At 38.8% G+C, this 17414-nt stretch overlaps 1 protein-coding gene across 2 annotated transcripts in view; it reads right to left on the bottom strand.

The window, feature by feature from the left end:
• The window catches only part of UGGT2 (UDP-glucose glycoprotein glucosyltransferase 2), a 190340-nt gene that overhangs the window by 68843 nt on the left and 104083 nt on the right, over positions 1-17414 (bottom strand). For both annotated transcript variants that reach the window (XM_032315029.1, XM_032315026.1), the window contains exons 17-21: positions 7989-8153; positions 7513-7636; positions 7318-7416; positions 5170-5264; positions 532-738 (exon numbers count right to left, since the gene is read on the bottom strand). In XM_032315029.1, the coding sequence (XP_032170920.1) occupies positions 532-738; positions 5170-5264; positions 7318-7416; positions 7513-7636; positions 7989-8153 (690 nt within the window). The remainder of the gene's footprint in view (positions 1-531; positions 739-5169; positions 5265-7317; positions 7417-7512; positions 7637-7988; positions 8154-17414) is intronic.

Genomic DNA, 17414 nt, shown 5'->3' with positions numbered 1-17414 from the left:
CTATCTACCCTCTTCTTTCTTTATATTGTTCCAGTATAATTTAGTCTGTCTGTCTCTCCTACTGCCATGTAAGCTTCACATAAGCAGGGATTGAATATACCTGCCTTGTTCAACAAGTGCATCTCCACTGTCTGGCAGACAATCAGAAAATAGTTTTGAAAGGATTAATGAATCTTCCGTTTTGAGGATCATTTTCCATCTTTATAATGTCCCTCATACTGGATCCCTTCAGGGAAATACCTGAATATTATTTACATGATCCTTTAACTCCCATTTCTTCATTTAAGTCCGTGTCCTAACCAGAATGCCATCAACTTCAAGGATCACAAAGTAGTAGTAGAAATATCTGGTTTGCTAAATGCCTTGATGCAAAGTCATATCATTTAATATTTATCTTTTCTCATTTGAAGGAATGTTTATTATGCCCAATTGATTATACTTATTTATTGATGTTTTTCAGTAAGATGGTAACACTGGCTTATACTTCCTAACACAACAGATACTTATTATTCCAAACAAATAGGTACTGACCTCAGTAAGGAATGTTTTAATTTTTTTTCCAGAGTAAATAGCTGTAGCAGTTTCTTCCTTTGCCAGTTTCCTGAGAAAGTTTCTCAAAAAGCTGTTTTTCTGTGTAAGAAAAGCTGCCAAAACTCCTCTAGAAATAGCTGTGTTCTCTTCATTTATTTTTGAAGTAGGATTATAAATAACCCCCAACCGACTGTGAAGACTTGTTTTCTGCAAAACACATTTATAGGTGAAAAAGATCAGATTTCGCATGTCTTTGTATAGCTGAACTGTTTTCTTTCCCATTAAATCTGTTCAGTGTACCACACAGCATCTTTCTGGGTGAACTATACTGAACGTGCACCTACTGACACAGCCTACAAACAGCCATTGTAGTAACTTGAAGTGCTTCACCTCTTAGTATAAAGTGTTCTAGAATGCAACTTTGTTTACCCTCTTTTTGTGTGTGAAATGACACATATAAAACAATACACAAAACAGAAGTGCAAAACTTAATGAAATTAGCCCATAAAACTATAACCCAGGTGGAGAAACAGAGCCCTATCAGCAACCCAGAGTCATCTCTCTTACACCCTGCCTGTCACTATACCCTCCCACTTTTCTAGAAACAACCACTACCCTGTTATGTATTGGTTGTATCAATCTTGCTGTTTTCTGGTTCATCCCCTAAGTATTATCGTTAAACATTTAAGCTGTTTTCAACTTCATATACATCTAACCCTACAGTATGTATTCTTTCCTGCTTTGTTTGCACTTAACATATTGGTTGTGAGATTTGCCAACATTGTTTTGTGTGGCTGTTTTGTACAGAATTCCATAGGATTCTGTAGGATTGTAGAGAATTCCACAGTATGAATATACTCTATTTTATCTATTCTACTGATGCTGGGCATGAATTTTTTTTCCTGTTGGTATTCTACAAACAGAGCAAGAAGAATACAGCGTTAGCCATGAAGTCTTCTTGCCAGAACATGCTGAAGCTGAATCTAATTAAGCTTCAGACATAACTTCCAGTACAGAGGAGATATGAGGGCTAGAGAAAAGTTAAAAATACTACAAGAAAAAAAAAATCAGTGAAATTCAGAAAGTGGGATTTTTCTATAAAGCAACTAGCTTGGTCTCTTTAAAAAGTCACCGGACAAAATGTGGATGTGACTGTTCTACAACAAAAGAGACTAATGAAATTTAACAATGAAATGCACTGTGGGAAGCATGTTTGGATCCTGCTTTGAAAAAAGAAGACATCTTTGTTGGAAGGATTTAATGAAGACTTAGTACTAACAATGTGAGGTGCTATTGCAGTTATGTAGAAGAATATCCTAATTTTTGGAAAATGCATGTTGAAGTATTAAGGGATGATATGTGCTGATTTCTACAACTTACTTTATAATGATCTAGACCATTCTTGCCCCTCCTCCCCTACAGATAATTAGATAAATCAAATATAGCAAGATGTTAACAGGTATAGAATCTAGGTGTTGGATATATAAGTGTTCATTACATCAGTCCATTGAACTTTGTGTAGTTTTGAAAAGAAAACACGGTCTCCCAAAAACGGCCCCAGAGAGCCTTAAGGAGAGGCCCCAGTAAGATAAAGGCAGCAGTTAGACACAAGCTGGCTACAATGAATTGAAAATGACAGAGGCTCAAGATATAATACTGGAAAGAATAAAACTCCAAAATTATACCACAGATAATTTAGTTAATAAACAAGATCAAGAGTCAGCAAATTATAGCCTGTGGGTGAAATTCCATCTGGAGCCTGTTTTCATAGGGTCCTCCAGGCAAGAAAATGTTAGGTGAAATGATAGAGCAGCCAGAGGTCTAACAGCAAGAACCAGAGAAAGAAACAGATGAACAGACCTGTCCTGGGATTACACTCATCCCTGCGGTTTTGTGAAACTGCATATATTCTACACTGGCCTCCCTTAGGAAAATGAGAACTGGGCATGGCACACATTTGAAGGTGTTCCCTGAATAAACACTGCTGAATAAAAAGCTCCTCGGAGGGCACCTGGGTGGCTAAGTTGTTAAGTGTCTCCCTTCGGCTCAGGTCATGATCCCGGGATCCTGGGATCGAGTCCAGCATTGGGCTCCCTACTCAGTGGGGAGCTGCGTTCTCCCTCTACAGTTCCCCTCTGTTCATGATCTATCTCTCTCACTCTCTCAAATAAATAAATAAAATCTTAAAAAAAAAAAAAAAAAGCTACTCTGACAAAGCAACTCCGAGGAAGGCAGGTTTAAAAATAGTATTAAATCCATTCTGGGCAGTCTGGAAGACTTCACGCCAAAGGTTGAATCTTCTCAGGAGTAACTAGAAAGGGAATTCTAGATAAATTGGATGAATATGGGGCAAAATCATAAAATCCCTGAACTGAAAAGTAGCCTTTAAGTCAAGTACACATCCAACAGTGAAGTGTGAACATCTAACCACTTATGGGGACTTAAGCACAAACTTTGAGCGATAATTGGCTTTTGTTGACTCAGAGGCAGTCTCTAGGATAAAAGATAAAAGATAAAACAAGGAAAAGAGTCTAAGTAGGAACATCAGAGATAAACAATAAGAGGGAAATAGTTAGTTCCCTCCCTCCCCAGAGTTAGTTCCCTCCCATCACTAAACAAATAAACAAATGAACAAACAAACAATGGGTAACACTGGGGATGAGGTGTTACTAGTGTCCGAATGTGCTACTGTGTATTAGCCAAAATGTTTGGTTTTCAATAAAAAAATTATGAGACATGCAGTCAAATAGGACAGTATGATTTATGCAAAGGAAAAACACCAAGCATTAAAAATGATCTTGGAGGAGCCTTAGATAATGGACTTAGCAGACATATAAATATGTTCAAAGAACTAAAGGGAATCATGATTAAAGAATTAAAGGAAAGTATGGTTATAACAAGTTATTACACTGAGAATAATAACAAAGAGATAGAAATTATAAAAAAAAAAAAAAAAGAACCAAATGGAAATTCTGGAGTTGAAAAGTACAATAATTGAAATAAAAAATTCACTAAGAGGGGTTCAATAGATTTTAATTGGAAGAAGGAAGAATAACTGAGTTTAAAGATAAATCCATAGGACTATAATCTATAAGACAGAATGAACAAAAATGAATAGATCCTTAGAGATACGTGGGACACCATTAAACATACCAATATGTGCATAACGGGAGAGCCATATACACTGTAACTACTGGGAAAAGGCAGCCTTACAAAGAACATGCTACCAGAAATTCTTGAGAAGGAAGAAGTGACGTACTCCTTAGATCCCAAACACCCTTTTTGGAAAATGCTGGTCTGCAGGCCACTTAAAGAAGTCACAGTGTGTTCTGAGATTATCTAACATGACATGAAAATTCTCCTAGCTAATGTTATGTTTTGTTTAAAATGTATCAACTATTTTTGATGTGGTAGAGCACCTCCAAGATGGCCGCCAATGATACCCACTTCTCTGCACTCATGCTTTGTACTCACTCAGCTGAGTCACTCCTGAATTTTTAAACCCCAGACAATGGGGAAAAAAAATGTTTGTTGTTTTAAGCCATTAAGTTATGGGTAATTTGTTATCAGCAACAGATTTATACTTAGCTTAATACAAAACAATTTCATTAAATATTTTGGTTTATATTTCTTAGGTGTTTTTAATTTAGACAGACTTCAATGCTCCTCCCTTAGAAATAAAGAAGGTTATAAAAGAGTTTTCTGATTTTTGTTTGTTTTTCTTAGAGAGAATGACAATGGGGGGTTGGTGAGGGAAGCAGGCGCCACAGCCAGCGCAGAGCCTCATGCAGGACTCAATCTCCTGACCCTGAGGTCATGACCTGAGCAGAAATCAAGAGTCAGATGCTTAACTGACTAAGCCACCCAGGTGCTCTTAATAGAAATGTAGCCTGTTGAAGTATATTGGTTTGTAACTCTCTAATAACAAAAAATGAAGGTTGATTTAAGGCTTAAAATACTCTTCAGTGAGAAAAAATTTGTTTTTTCTTAAATAATCAGAGAAATAAAGTGTTGCCTGATAATGTGATAAAAAATTGCTCTTATGAGGTTTTGTTGGTAAAAAGCAGATTTGGGGTCATCGTTGTAATGGCAGGATCCAGAACCATTCACTCTGTTTTAATAGCCTATTTATAACTGCTAAGTCTTAGTCAGTTTTGGCTGCTACAACACAGTAACCATAAACAAAGCGGCAACAAATGAACGGAAACTTATTTCCCATAGTTCTGGAGACTGGGAAACCTGAGATCAGGGTGCTAGCCTGGTCAGGTTCTAGGGAGAAACCTCTTCCAGGTTGCAGACTATTGATTTGTCCTTGTATCTACACATGATGGGAAGAGAAGGAGCAAGGCTCTCTAAGGTCTCTTCTTACAAAGGCGCTAATCCCATTCACGAGGGGCTCCACCTCGTGACCTACTTACCTCCTCCAGGTCCCACCTCCAAATGCCATCACAAGGCCGATCAGATTTGAACACAGGAATTTTGCGAGGGAGTTCCTAAGTTCCTTTAGCAACAATTTGAGGTATTTAAAATGTTCATAGGGAGGGGACTAAAGATTGAATGTATCTTCTTCATTCGGCTTTCTCAAAATCAACAAAAAATTAAAATTTTTGTAGTAAGAATAAACATCTAAAAACTCACCATGAACTTTAATGCATTAAACAGTAGTTTTCGCCCAGATGGTTTGTCAAAATCAGCAATAATCCAGAGAGTAACTGAAGAAATTACATCATCCTCTGAAAGTTTCAAATAGTTTAGTCAAACTACCTCTTCTAAAAATCAAACTAAAATAAGGGAACGTTTCCAGTTAACAACATACATTAAAAATTATCAAAATATTAAATTCAATTTTTTAAAAATAAGCAAATATTGTTAAAGACTATATACACACACACACTGACATGTGTATAAAAATACTAGAAAAGTGTTCTATAAGCTTATAGAAACTAAGATGCCAAAAAGAATAGTCCCTATGGGACCTATCTGTGGAATTCTTTTATTAGTAGATGAAAATTGTATTATGCTTATTATGTTTTCAGTGTTGTTCACAAAACTATCTTCCAGCTACAGATACATTTTTTAAAACTGATAATTATACCCCACTATATGTAAAATAGATATAGTAAAGCTTATCAGTATATATTAAAAACAGCAATATTTTATTAGCTTATAATTCATTTACTTAAAAAAAAAAACTGGCTATCATTAACTTGGCCTAATCTACATCATCTTGTGCCAGCAAAAGCAATACAATTTTTTTTTCAGAAAAATCTGAAAATTTAGAAGCCACGAAGAGAAACTTTTAATTCTGAAGTCAGTTTAATGGGTTCAATTTCACCTAGGCTCAGCATCTGTCACCTGACATAATACTAGTCTAGTTATCTTTAAAACCTATAGAAAAATTAGTCCCCCCCATCACATGCCCTGCTTAAAACAAGAGCTAAAAATCTGCTATATCAAAAACTTAGTCCTGAAGAGATGTGAAGCTATAGTTACTACAGACTCAGTAATATCTATACAATATTACACGAAAACAGTTAACAAGGCTAACATTGAGTCCACATGGAAGCAACTTAGAGTAAGGTAGTGGGATATTCTTTTCAAATAAGAAAGGGAAAGAATTCTAATGTCTTCCAGCGCAGCACTTTTAACCATCATAGTAAATTGAGAATTATTTCAGAAGTGCTATGTAAATTTCTCACAACTCCATTATTTCTTTACACACTTAAATAATTGCAAGAAAGAGGAATGTAGGTGTTTCTCAGTTAATATTCTTCTAAACTGTTAGAGATTTAACCAAAGGGCATTAATTACAGGCTAACTTACAGGCTAACTTACTTAATACACCTCAGGACCTGATAAATAGATTTCTTCTATTTTTTATTCCCTGTTTCTCTGTTTCCTTTTCATTAAACATACTCTGCCATCATACAGAACTGCATTATACTTTATTATTTGTTGGATTTCTTGGAGACAGACCACTTTACGAACATAATATCAAAGATCTGTTAGAAAGTAATTCTGCAGCCATCTGGCCCAAACTTTATTCCACAGCATTCTAAAAAACTGGCTGGGAGGCCTCAGCTTAAAACTCTCATATGTAAAAATATACCACTTACTACACAGTTCATCCTATCTTGAGATCTCTCTCATTGTTAAATGACTGCTTTACACACAGAGATAAAAAGCAGCCTTCTCTTAAATCTTAATGTGTATCAGCTCTCATTTTTTCTCTCTAGAGCAAAGATGGTCAAACAAAACAAAAGGAAACAAAACCAACCAACCTCTACCTTTGCCTATCGGAATAGGTCACTGTGAACCCACTGCAGATGTCCCCATCCAGGCTAAGTCCATATCTGCAAGCACCGCCCTGGATCAGTCTCCCCTCCTTTGTTACAATCCTCAACGTAAGCAAAAACCTTGATGTTGTTTAAGCGAGTGCAGAACTACTCTCCACTGATCTGGGAATTACACTCTTATTCATGCAGTGTGAAGCATCAGTTTACACAGTCCTGAAAAGGGTTTTGCCACTTTCTTAAAAAGATGAAAAATGGAATAGCTTGGTTTGAGAAAAGGCAAAAAACCAAGATGAACCCCTGTGTATGTAAGATTCAGCAGGGCCAAAGGCCCTTCTCAGCACAATGCTTAGATCCTAACAAAAGACAGACTCTTGACAACAAGACCCCTAGTCAAGTAGCAACATACAAATTCACTATGCAACCACCTTACCAAAACTACAAATTTTGCTACTTTAGGAATGAAGTCAGGAAAATAAAATATGCTTATTACCTTCTTGGGTTAAATAATACATGTTCTCTGCTATTACAGCACTCTTATCTTGTGAATCCAAGAAAAAGAACGTAGAGAAATCTTCAACATCAGCAGTTACTGAAAAATTTTCATATTAAATGTTAAATAACCAATTAATAAAACATTCACAACTCAATAAGCATTTGTAGAAAGTATATGGAAGGATTATTTTACCTGATGTGGATATTAAATTAAGGTACTGCCATTTTGTGTGCAAAATCGAAGGATTTACACGGGGTACGGCATTATTCTTCTCCATAAGGAAATCAATTACATTTGTTCGATCATTTAATACGCCCTACAACAAAAAAATACTACTGAGGTAATCTAGGCAATTTATATGCATATATTTTAAAGTTCTGCACAGAATACACTTAACAGCTATGTCATCTAAATAAATAAGTAATGTAGGCAATAAGGATTCATACAATAAATTTCTTAACAAATTTGCCTGTAAAACTTTGAATTTTCTTTCCAATTAAGCAATTTTTGATGTAATTATGCATAGGTAAGCTTAATTAACTAATTACTACTTTTAAGTTAATTGCTAAGTGATCAGGATGGAGATTTTTGCCATGAAAAGATATTTTAGTACAGAAATCATTTTTAAGCATCATTTATCATGTATTTTCTCATAAGTGCTTACCTACCGTCAAAACCTCCCTCTGTAAATTTATAGTTGTATCCATCATTCTGTGAAGAACATTTGTTTCCAGCTCTTCAGCATTCAGCTGCTCAAGCTTAAAGGGTTCTCCATTATAAAGGGCTTGAGGCAAAGGACCCAGGCCAGTCATCCTGTAAAAGCTTGCTCCTTCCTGTTTAGTTGGAAAATGCTAGAGAGTTAAACTGAATATGGCTGTCTGGAAAAGAAATGCATATGAACACGCCATAGTTTTAGATGCCATAGAAAAAAATGTGAACGTTGCTAATCGAACCTGTCCTTTCCAAACATTTTTCAAAGGAATTCACCCACATAGAGCAAGAATCAGGAAGCTTTTTCTGTAAAGGGTCAGCTAGTACCCATTTCAGGCTTTGTGGGCCGTCCGGGTTCTGTCTTAATGACGCGGCTTTGATGCCCTTCCGAGCCCAGCCATGAATCCCAATGTGGATGTGGACTGGAATGTGGACCCGGATGTGGACCCACAGCGAGGTCCCGAGAAAACGGTGTATGTAGCGCCAGGCAGTGGGCGGGCAGGATTTGCTGACCCTCATATAGGACATAACATTTTTTTTTTTTCTAAACCATCATTTACCTGTATCAGAGAGTCATTCATCCCTGCATTCATTTGTTTAATAAACATCTACTGAATTCATGCCCTCGGCATTCGGCTAGATCCTGCAAATGCAGAGCTGAAAGTCTGCCCTTAAGAGGTTCACACAGACACAAAACAGAGCCAGGAAGAAAAGTCTAGCCAAGCCTGAGTAAGGCCCGGGAGAGTGAGAGGGAGAAGCCTGTGGGAGGGAGTGGCACGGGAAGTCTTAAAGGATGAGTAAACATTTGCCAGGAAGACAAAGTGGAAAAAGAGATTCCATGTGAAGCGAGACAGCACAGCAAGGAATGGAGGGGGAGAGAGGAAAGAGCGTATTTAGGCAATGGCCAGTAGTCTTCTGTGTCTACCAAGGGCAGAGCTACATATGCGGGTGCGGTCAGACCCAGGGGCAGAGGCCAGATCCTGAAGGTGCTCGACACCTGGGTTTGCTCTTGTGAGTGATAAAGTGAGACTAAACAATTCATTTGCTATTCACAACTATGTATTATTATAATTATTATTGCCAATGCTCTCAAAATCACTGTGAAGCTAAACAGTACCATTACACCCATCTCACAGATGATGACATATGATAACCTGCCGAGCCATCCAGCTGCTGCATTTTATTAAAAATTTTTTTAAAATTTTTCACGTTTTTATTTAAATTCTGGATAGTTAACAGTTAACTGTAGTATTAGTTTCTGGTGTAGAATTTGGTGATTCATCACTTACATACAACACCCAGTGCTCACCACAAGTGTCCTTCCTTAATATCCATATCCAGCCCCCATTTAACCCATCCCCCTGGCCACCTCCCCTCCAGCAACCCTCAGTTTGTTCTGTTGAGAATCTGTTTCCTGGTTTTCCTCTCTTTTCTATGCCCCCTCTATGTTCATCTATTTTGTTTCTTTAATTCCACATAGGAGTGAAAACATGGTATTTGTCTTTCTCTGACTGACTTATTCATTTAGCATAGTACTCTCCAGCTCCATCCATGGTGTTGCAAATGCAAGATTTCATTCATTCTTTTTTTTTTTAAAGATTTTATTTATTTATTTGACAGAGAGAGAGCACAAGTAGAGAGGCAGGCAGAGAGAGAGAGGGAAGCAGGCTCCCTGCTGAGCAGAGAGCCCGACGCGGGCCTCGATCCCAGGACCCTGAGATCATGACCTGAGCCGAAGGCAGCGGCTTAACCCACTGAGCCACCCAGGCGCCCCAAGATTTCATTCTTTTTTCTGGCTGAGTAATATTCCACTACCACTACTCCGCTATATATATATATATATCTCCACTACCACTACTCCACTATATATATAGTGGAGTAGTGAAATATATATTCCACTACTCCACTATACATACATATCACATCTTCAGTAGATGAACATTTGGGCTCTTTCCATAATTTGGCTATTGTTGATAAAGCTGCTGTAAACATAGGGGTGCATATATCTTTTCCAATCAGTACTTTTGCATCCTTTGCATAAATACCCAGTAGTGCAATTGTTGGGCATAGGGTAGCTCTATTTAACTTTTTGAGGAACCTCCACGCTGTTTTCCAGAGTGGCCGCACCAGCTTGCGTTCCCACCAACAGTGTAGGAAGGCTCCCCTTTCTCTGCATTCCCACCAAAACTGGCATTTTGCTTGTGTTGCTACTGCATTCTAGAAACAAAATTTGCCTTAGAGCTCTTTTACCAAGAATCTGAACTCTTAATCACTATATTATCTCTGCATTTATTGGGCACTTAGGGTATATGAGGCTTATGAATGCATATAAATAAAATGCGAATTCTATCCTTTAATGTAGATGGCTACATTACAAACAAGGGTGAACACAGCCTCCAGGGCTACCCAGGAGGGCATGGTGGATTCCATCTAGGAAGAGGGTAAATAATGGTAAGGAATATGATCAGATTTGCTCAAAGACAACGGTGGCGATGGTGAGAAAGGAGGACATGGGAGAGCACGCCCTGGGGATGGTGCTCAGGGACTCTTGCACTAGGGTGGGAAGGAAAAAGCAAGAGCCAAAACAATTCATGGTAATGTGCAAGGGGAGAATGAGGCAGTTTCTGAAACACTCAGCTGGCAGGACGGACAGAACATAACAAGGTACTGTTTGGGACCGTATGAGAGAAGCAGCAGCTTAGGATGACCATTAGGCAAAGCATTGGTGGCCAAGATGAATGATGATGCTAGCTTCTAGGATAGGGCATAAAAAAGAAAAAAACCATTTGGGGCCCCAAGGAAGGTGATGATGGGCTTGGTTTTGGATTCTTTTAAGATGCTTACAGGGAGGCCTCCAGGTAGCTGCATACATGGGTACGGACCCCAGGAAGAGGTCTCTGCTAGAAACACAGGCCCCCTAATTTACTGCGTTGCTTCTAATGAGGCAACCTGTCTATTCCAAAAGCTTTAATTACCACAAATAAGCCAATGACACTGAATTTTATAATTTTAGCCCTGTTAGACTAAGTTCCTAAACAGGCTTAATACCTAATCTAACTGTAGCTTCAGTCTCCCTCGGAAATGTAGTCTGAACCCATCCGTCAGGAACTTTTCCATCAGATCCGTACCAGTAAGTCTGCCACACGGGCGTATTCCATCCCCCAAGAAAGATGAAGTAGTCTGCCTGGCTCGCCTCTTGCTTTTCCCCTCAGGAAAAGCCACTCCCCGAAACATTCCCTTTCTTTGACTAGTAACATAGCTGCCCCGCCCTCCTTCTCTAAAACCTTCCACTTGGTTTAACTCCTCAGAACATCCCTCTGTTTGTTAGATGGGATCCTGCCCTAGTCAGGAATCATGTTAAAAAGCCAGTTAGATCTTCAAAATGTACTTGGTTGAATTTTTGTTACCGAACAGGTCTGGTGTTTCAGAAACACAGGCACAGTCCCCCAAACTCTTTGATTTCACGGTCTTTCTTGCCATTTGTAACAGCTGTGGGGCAGTTTCTGTTGGTTCTTTTCTGAGCTACAGACAAGCCCATACACTTCCACCTTCCAACAGTCGCTTCTGAATAACGGACAATGCCCTTTCCGAATACGGCCAGGCACGGTCTCTTCACTGCTTAACATCCTCTCAGATTTTTTACTGTTCCCAAGGTCTTCCTTCGACTGTTCTGAGTTCAATTTAATATTGTTCACTGTGCAAGCTGGCCCACTACTTCTCCAGCTCACCCTGTGAACGTCCCTCCACGACACAAACACAACACCTGACTCTGACCCACACAGAGACCACAGCAGCTTCTCATAGCTCTTCACGACTCAGGACCTCCTGACATTTTTTCTCTGGGAGGTTGATCTCCTGTCACTTTCTTATTTTCTTGCATCCAGCTCCTCCTCCTACTTCAGGCCTCAGAGATGAATTCCTCACGTCCATCCCCAGAGCGCTTCTCCCTCATCCTACATGTTGTGTGTCTGGAGGCCCCTTCCAGTCAGCACTCGTGTCCGTCAACCTCAGGGATTTCATTGTGCTCTTTCTCCGATGCTTTCCTTCCCTTTGTTTCCTCTGTTCTTTCTGAGTCTTCTGGATGGAGTCTCCACTTGTTTATCATTTATTCTTACATTCATTTCTTTGAATTTGTCTCTCTGTTCTATTACATTTTTATTTTACTAAAATTTTTCAAGACACCTTCCTTGTGCTCTATTCTTTTACCTACTGTGTTGTGCTTTGAACATTTTAAGTTCTAAATAAATAATTATCTCTTGAAAGGGCAAAGTTTAGAGGAAGAGAGAAAATTAGAGGAACAGGAGTTTGGAGAATGAAGGCCTAAACGTGTTTATTTCGTCATGGAGGAGTCAGAATGACTTTCTAGGCCCGAAGAGGAAGATGGACAAGGGGCTTAGGGGACTGACAATGTCTAGAATAACGTTTGGGAGGGGCAAGGAGTGGGGAGATGAAGCATGACTGAAGGGCTCTCACGTAACACAGAGTCTGGCCTAAATTAGAGGTTGGACAGATTTGGGAAAGAAGGGCCAACAGGAGACTGAAGCTGTAGATCATCACAGGACAGCCACGGGGAAGGAGAGCAGTGGAAAGGGAATTGTGTACTCACACACTTAAAAGAAAAAAAAAAAAAAAGCAACTTCTGAGGAGTGTTTGGTGTCCTTAATCTTTACAAAGATACTTAACACTCTTACCTTTAGGAGACAATGACTGCAATGACTGACAATGACTTAAAAAAGTAACACTACTTAAATACTCATTTCACTGCTTAACTTTTTAAGAGTAAAAGTGGGGTTTCTGATTAAATATGGTAGCTTTATCCACACATATGCTCATCTGTCTTCTCCTCACATATTTCACGAAAGTGAGAATATAATGATAGAAAATATGAGCCCACAAGGGTAAAGAAAAACAAGAGAAAAGATAAGAAGCAGGTAAGCAAAGTAAAAAGGGGAGTCACATCTGTGCAGACAGAAGAGGACATGGCATTTTCAGCATCCCTGGAGATACCTGGTGCCTCAGAGGGAGGGTGAGAGTAGAGGGTGACATGCCCTCTTAGAGTCTGCACTCGGGGCAGTTGCCTCTCAAGGCCCCTTTCTCAATGCTGCAAAACCACAGGGTCCTTTTCTTTCTTTCTTTGGGGGCAGTGGTGGATTAATAGACTATAAAAAAATTTTTTTATATTCAATTAGCCAGTATATAGTACATGATTAGTTTTTGATGTAGTGTTCAGTGATTCATTAGCCACACGTGTGCTCATCGCCACACGTGCCCTCCTTAATGCCCATCATCCAGTGACCCCCCACAACCCCTCCCTTCTGTAACCCTCAGTTTCATTCTGAGTCCAGAGTCTTTCGTGGTTTGTCCCCCTCTCTGATTTCTTCCCATTCAGATTTCCCTCCCTTCCCCTGTGGTCCTCTGTGCTATTGCTTATGTTCCACATGAGCGAAACCATATGACAACTGACTCTCTCTTCTTGACTTATCTCACTTAGCATAATCTCCTCCAGTCCTGTCCAAGTTGATGCAAATGGTGGGTATTCATCCTTTCTGATGGCTGAGTAATATTCTATTGTATATATGAACCATATTTTCTTTATTCATTCATCTGTTGAAGGGTATCTCACCTCCTTTCACAGTTTGGCTACTGTGGATATTGTTGCTGTGAACACTGGAGTGCAGGTGTCCCTTTATTATGCCTGTATCTCTGGGGTAAATACTTAGTAGTGCGATTGCTGGGTTGTCGGGTATAGCTCTATTTTTAACATCTTGAGGAACTTCCATACTGTTTTCCAGAGTGGCTGTACCAGTTTGCATTCCCACCAACAGTGTAAGAGCGTTCCCCTTTCTGGAGGTGCTGGGTGGCTCAGTTGGTGAAGCAGCTGCCTTCAGCTCAGGTCATCATTCCAGGGTCCTGGGATCGAGCCCCACATTGGGCTCCCTCCTTGGTGGAGAGCTTGCTTCTCCTTTTCCCTCTGCCCGCTGTTCTGCCTACTTGTGTTATCTCTCTGTCAAATAAATAAAATCTATTTATTTTTTTCAGTATTCTAGGATTCATTGTTTAGGCACCACACCCTGTGCTCCATGCAATACGTGCCCTCCATAATACCCACTACCAGGCTTACCCAACCTCCCACCTGCCTCCCCTCCAAAACCTTGTTTGTTTCTCAGAGTCCACAGTCTCTCAGGATTCATTTCTCCCTCTGATTTCCCCCAACTCACTTTTCCTTTCCTTCTCCTAATGTCCTCCATGTTATTCCTTATGCTCCACAAGTAAGTGAAACCATATGATAACCGACTCTCTCTGCTTGATTTATTTCACTCAGCATAATCTCCTCCAGTCCTGTCCATGTTGATACAAAAGTTGGATATTCATCCCTTCTGATGGCTGAGTAATATTCCATTGTATATATGGACCATATTTCCTTTATCCATTCATCTGTTGAAGGGCATCTTGGCTCTTTCCACAGTTTGGCTATTATGGACATTGCTGCTATGAACAATGGAGTACATATGGCCCTTCTTTTCACTACATGTGTATCTTTGGGGTAAATACCCAGTAGTGCCATTGCATGCTCATAGGGTAACTTATTTTTAATTGTTTGAGGAATTTCCACACTGTTTTCCAAAGAGGCTACGTCAGCTGGCATTCCCACCGACAGTGTAAGAGGGTTCCCCCTTCTCCACATCTTCTCCAACACTTGTTATTTCCTGTCTTATTAATCTTTGCCATTCTAACTTGGTTGTAAGGTGGTATCTCAGTGTGGTTTTGATTTGAATTCCCTGATGGTTAATGACGATGAACATTTTTTTCATGTGACTGCTAGCCATTTGTATGTCTTCTTTGGAGAAATGTCCATGTCTTCTGCCCATTTTTTGACATGATTATCTGTTTTGTGTGTGTTGAGTTTGAGGAGTTCTTTATAGATCTTGGATATCAGCCCTTTGTTTGTAGTTTCATTTGCAAATATCTTCTCCCATTCTGTGGGTTGCCTCTTTGTTTTGCTGACTGCTTCCTTTGCTGTACAGAAGCTAAAATCTTAAAAAAAAAGAAAAAAAAAGAAGGTTCCCTTTTCTCCATAGCCTCAACAATCTTTTTAATTTTGCCATTCTATCTGGTATAAGGTGGTATCTCAATGTGGTTTTGATTTGAATCTCCCTGATGGCTAGTGATATTGAAGATTTTTTTATGTGTCTGTTAGCCATTTGTATGTCTTCTTTGGAGAAGAGTCTGTTCATGTCTTCTGCCCATTTTTTGACCTGATTACCTGTTTTTTTGGTGTTTGAGAAGTTCTTTATAGATCCTGGATACCAGCCCTTTACCTATAATGTAATTTGCAAACACCTTCTCACATTCTGAGGATTACCTCTTAGTTTTGTTGACTGTTTCCTTTGCTATGCAAAGCTTTTGATCTTGATGAAGTCCCAAAAGTTCATTTCGCTTTTGTTTTCCTTGCCTTTGGAGACATGTCTTGAAAGAAGTTGCTGTGGCTGATGTCGAAGAGGTTACTGCCTGTGTTCTCCTCTAGGATTTTGATGGATTCCTGTCTCACATCAAGGTCTTTCATCCATTTAGAGTTTATCTTTGTGTATGGTGTAAGAGAATGGTCAAGTTTCATTCTTCTGTATACAGCTGTTCAATTTTCCCAGCACCATTTACTGAAGAGACTGTCTTTTGTCCACTGGATATTTTTTCTTGATTTGTCAAAGATTATTTGACCATAGAATTGAGGGTCCATTTCTGGAGTCTCTATTCTGTTCCAGTGATTTGTGTGTCTGTGTGTGTCAATGCCATGCTGTCTTGATGATCACAGCCTAGCCAATAGGATCTAATGTACATTAAAAGGTTTATCCATCACAACCACGTGAGATTTATTCCTGTGATACAAGGGTGGTTCAACAGTCACAAATCAATGAATGTGATAGAGCATATTAATAAAAGAACCATATGATCCTCTCAATTGATGCAGAAAAAGCATGTGACAAAACACAGTATCTTTTCCTGATTAAAACTCTTCACCGTGTAGGGATATAGGGAACATATCTCAATACCATAAAAGCCATCTATGAAAAGCCCGCAGCAAATATCATTCTGAATGGGGAAAAACTTTTCCCTTAAGGTCAGGAATATGAAAGGATCCCCACACTCACCATTACTGTTCCACATAGTACTAGAAGTCCTAGACTCAGCAATAAGAAAACGAAAGAGAAATAAAAGGCATTTAAATCGGCAAAGAAGTCAGATTCTCTCACTTTGCAGATGACATGATAGTTTATGTGGAAAACCCAAAAGACTCTACCTGCAAATTACCAGAACTCATACAGCAATTCAGCAATGTGGCAGGATATAAAATCAATGCACAGAAATCAGTTGTATTTCTACACACTAACAATGTGACTGAAGAAAGAGAAATTAAGGAATTGATTGCATTTACAATAGCACCAAAACCCATAGATACTTAGGAGTAAACATAACCAAACAGGTAAAGAATCTATATTCTAGAAAATACGGAACATTTATGAAAGAAATTCAGGAAGACACAAAGAGATGGAAAAACATTCCCTGCTCCTGGATTGGAAGAATAAACATTGTGAAAATGTCTACACTGCCCAGAGCAATCTACACTTTCAATGCCATCCCTGTCAAAATACGACTGGCATTTTTCACAGAAATGGAACAAGCAATCCTAAAATTTGATGGAATGAAAAAGACCCCCAATCACCAGGGGAACATTGAAAAAGAAAACCAAAGCTAGGGGCATCACAATACCTGACTTCAAGCTTCATTACAAAGATGTCCTGCTTTTCTTTTCTTTTTCTTTTTTTTTTTTTTACATAGAAAATTACTACATGTTTAATTTCATTCCCTTTACCACCAAATATCTAATGAACAATTCATGCATATTCATCATTTACGGAGTTCTTTATATTTCCATTTCAATACCATTACCCAATCACAATTTTTACAAGTATTTAGATAAATTCTTAAGCTATCTATATCCAATAAAATAGTTAATAGATGAGGTTCCTAGCTCTTTTAAAATGGCAGGCAATGGAAGAAAAGAAAAAAATAAAACTACTACTTGTGTTTATCACATATGCAATCAATGTCACATATGCAAGGCTCTCACTGGTAAATATTTCGACGGCAAGTTGATACCCCATAAAAAGCAAAATATTGAGTTTTTTTTCCAAATTCAAAGACTATCAATGAAATATAAATATTTGAAAGGCAAGATGAATTTCAGGACTGTGTGCATCTTTATTTGTCTGTGATTATTTGTAGCTGATGAAGCTTCTAGATTAATTCATGATGTATTGTCCTTCCCCTTCTTTTCATATTTTCCTAGAAGGCTGGCATAAATGTACTTGAGATTGTCCACACTA

Source organism: Mustela erminea, chromosome 15, assembly GCF_009829155.1.
Source record: "Mustela erminea isolate mMusErm1 chromosome 15, mMusErm1.Pri, whole genome shotgun sequence".
Lineage (NCBI taxonomy): Eukaryota > Metazoa > Chordata > Mammalia > Carnivora > Mustelidae > Mustela > Mustela erminea.
The sequence above is the reverse complement of the archived record's forward strand: the minus strand, read 5'-3'. Positions and strand labels throughout refer to the sequence as shown.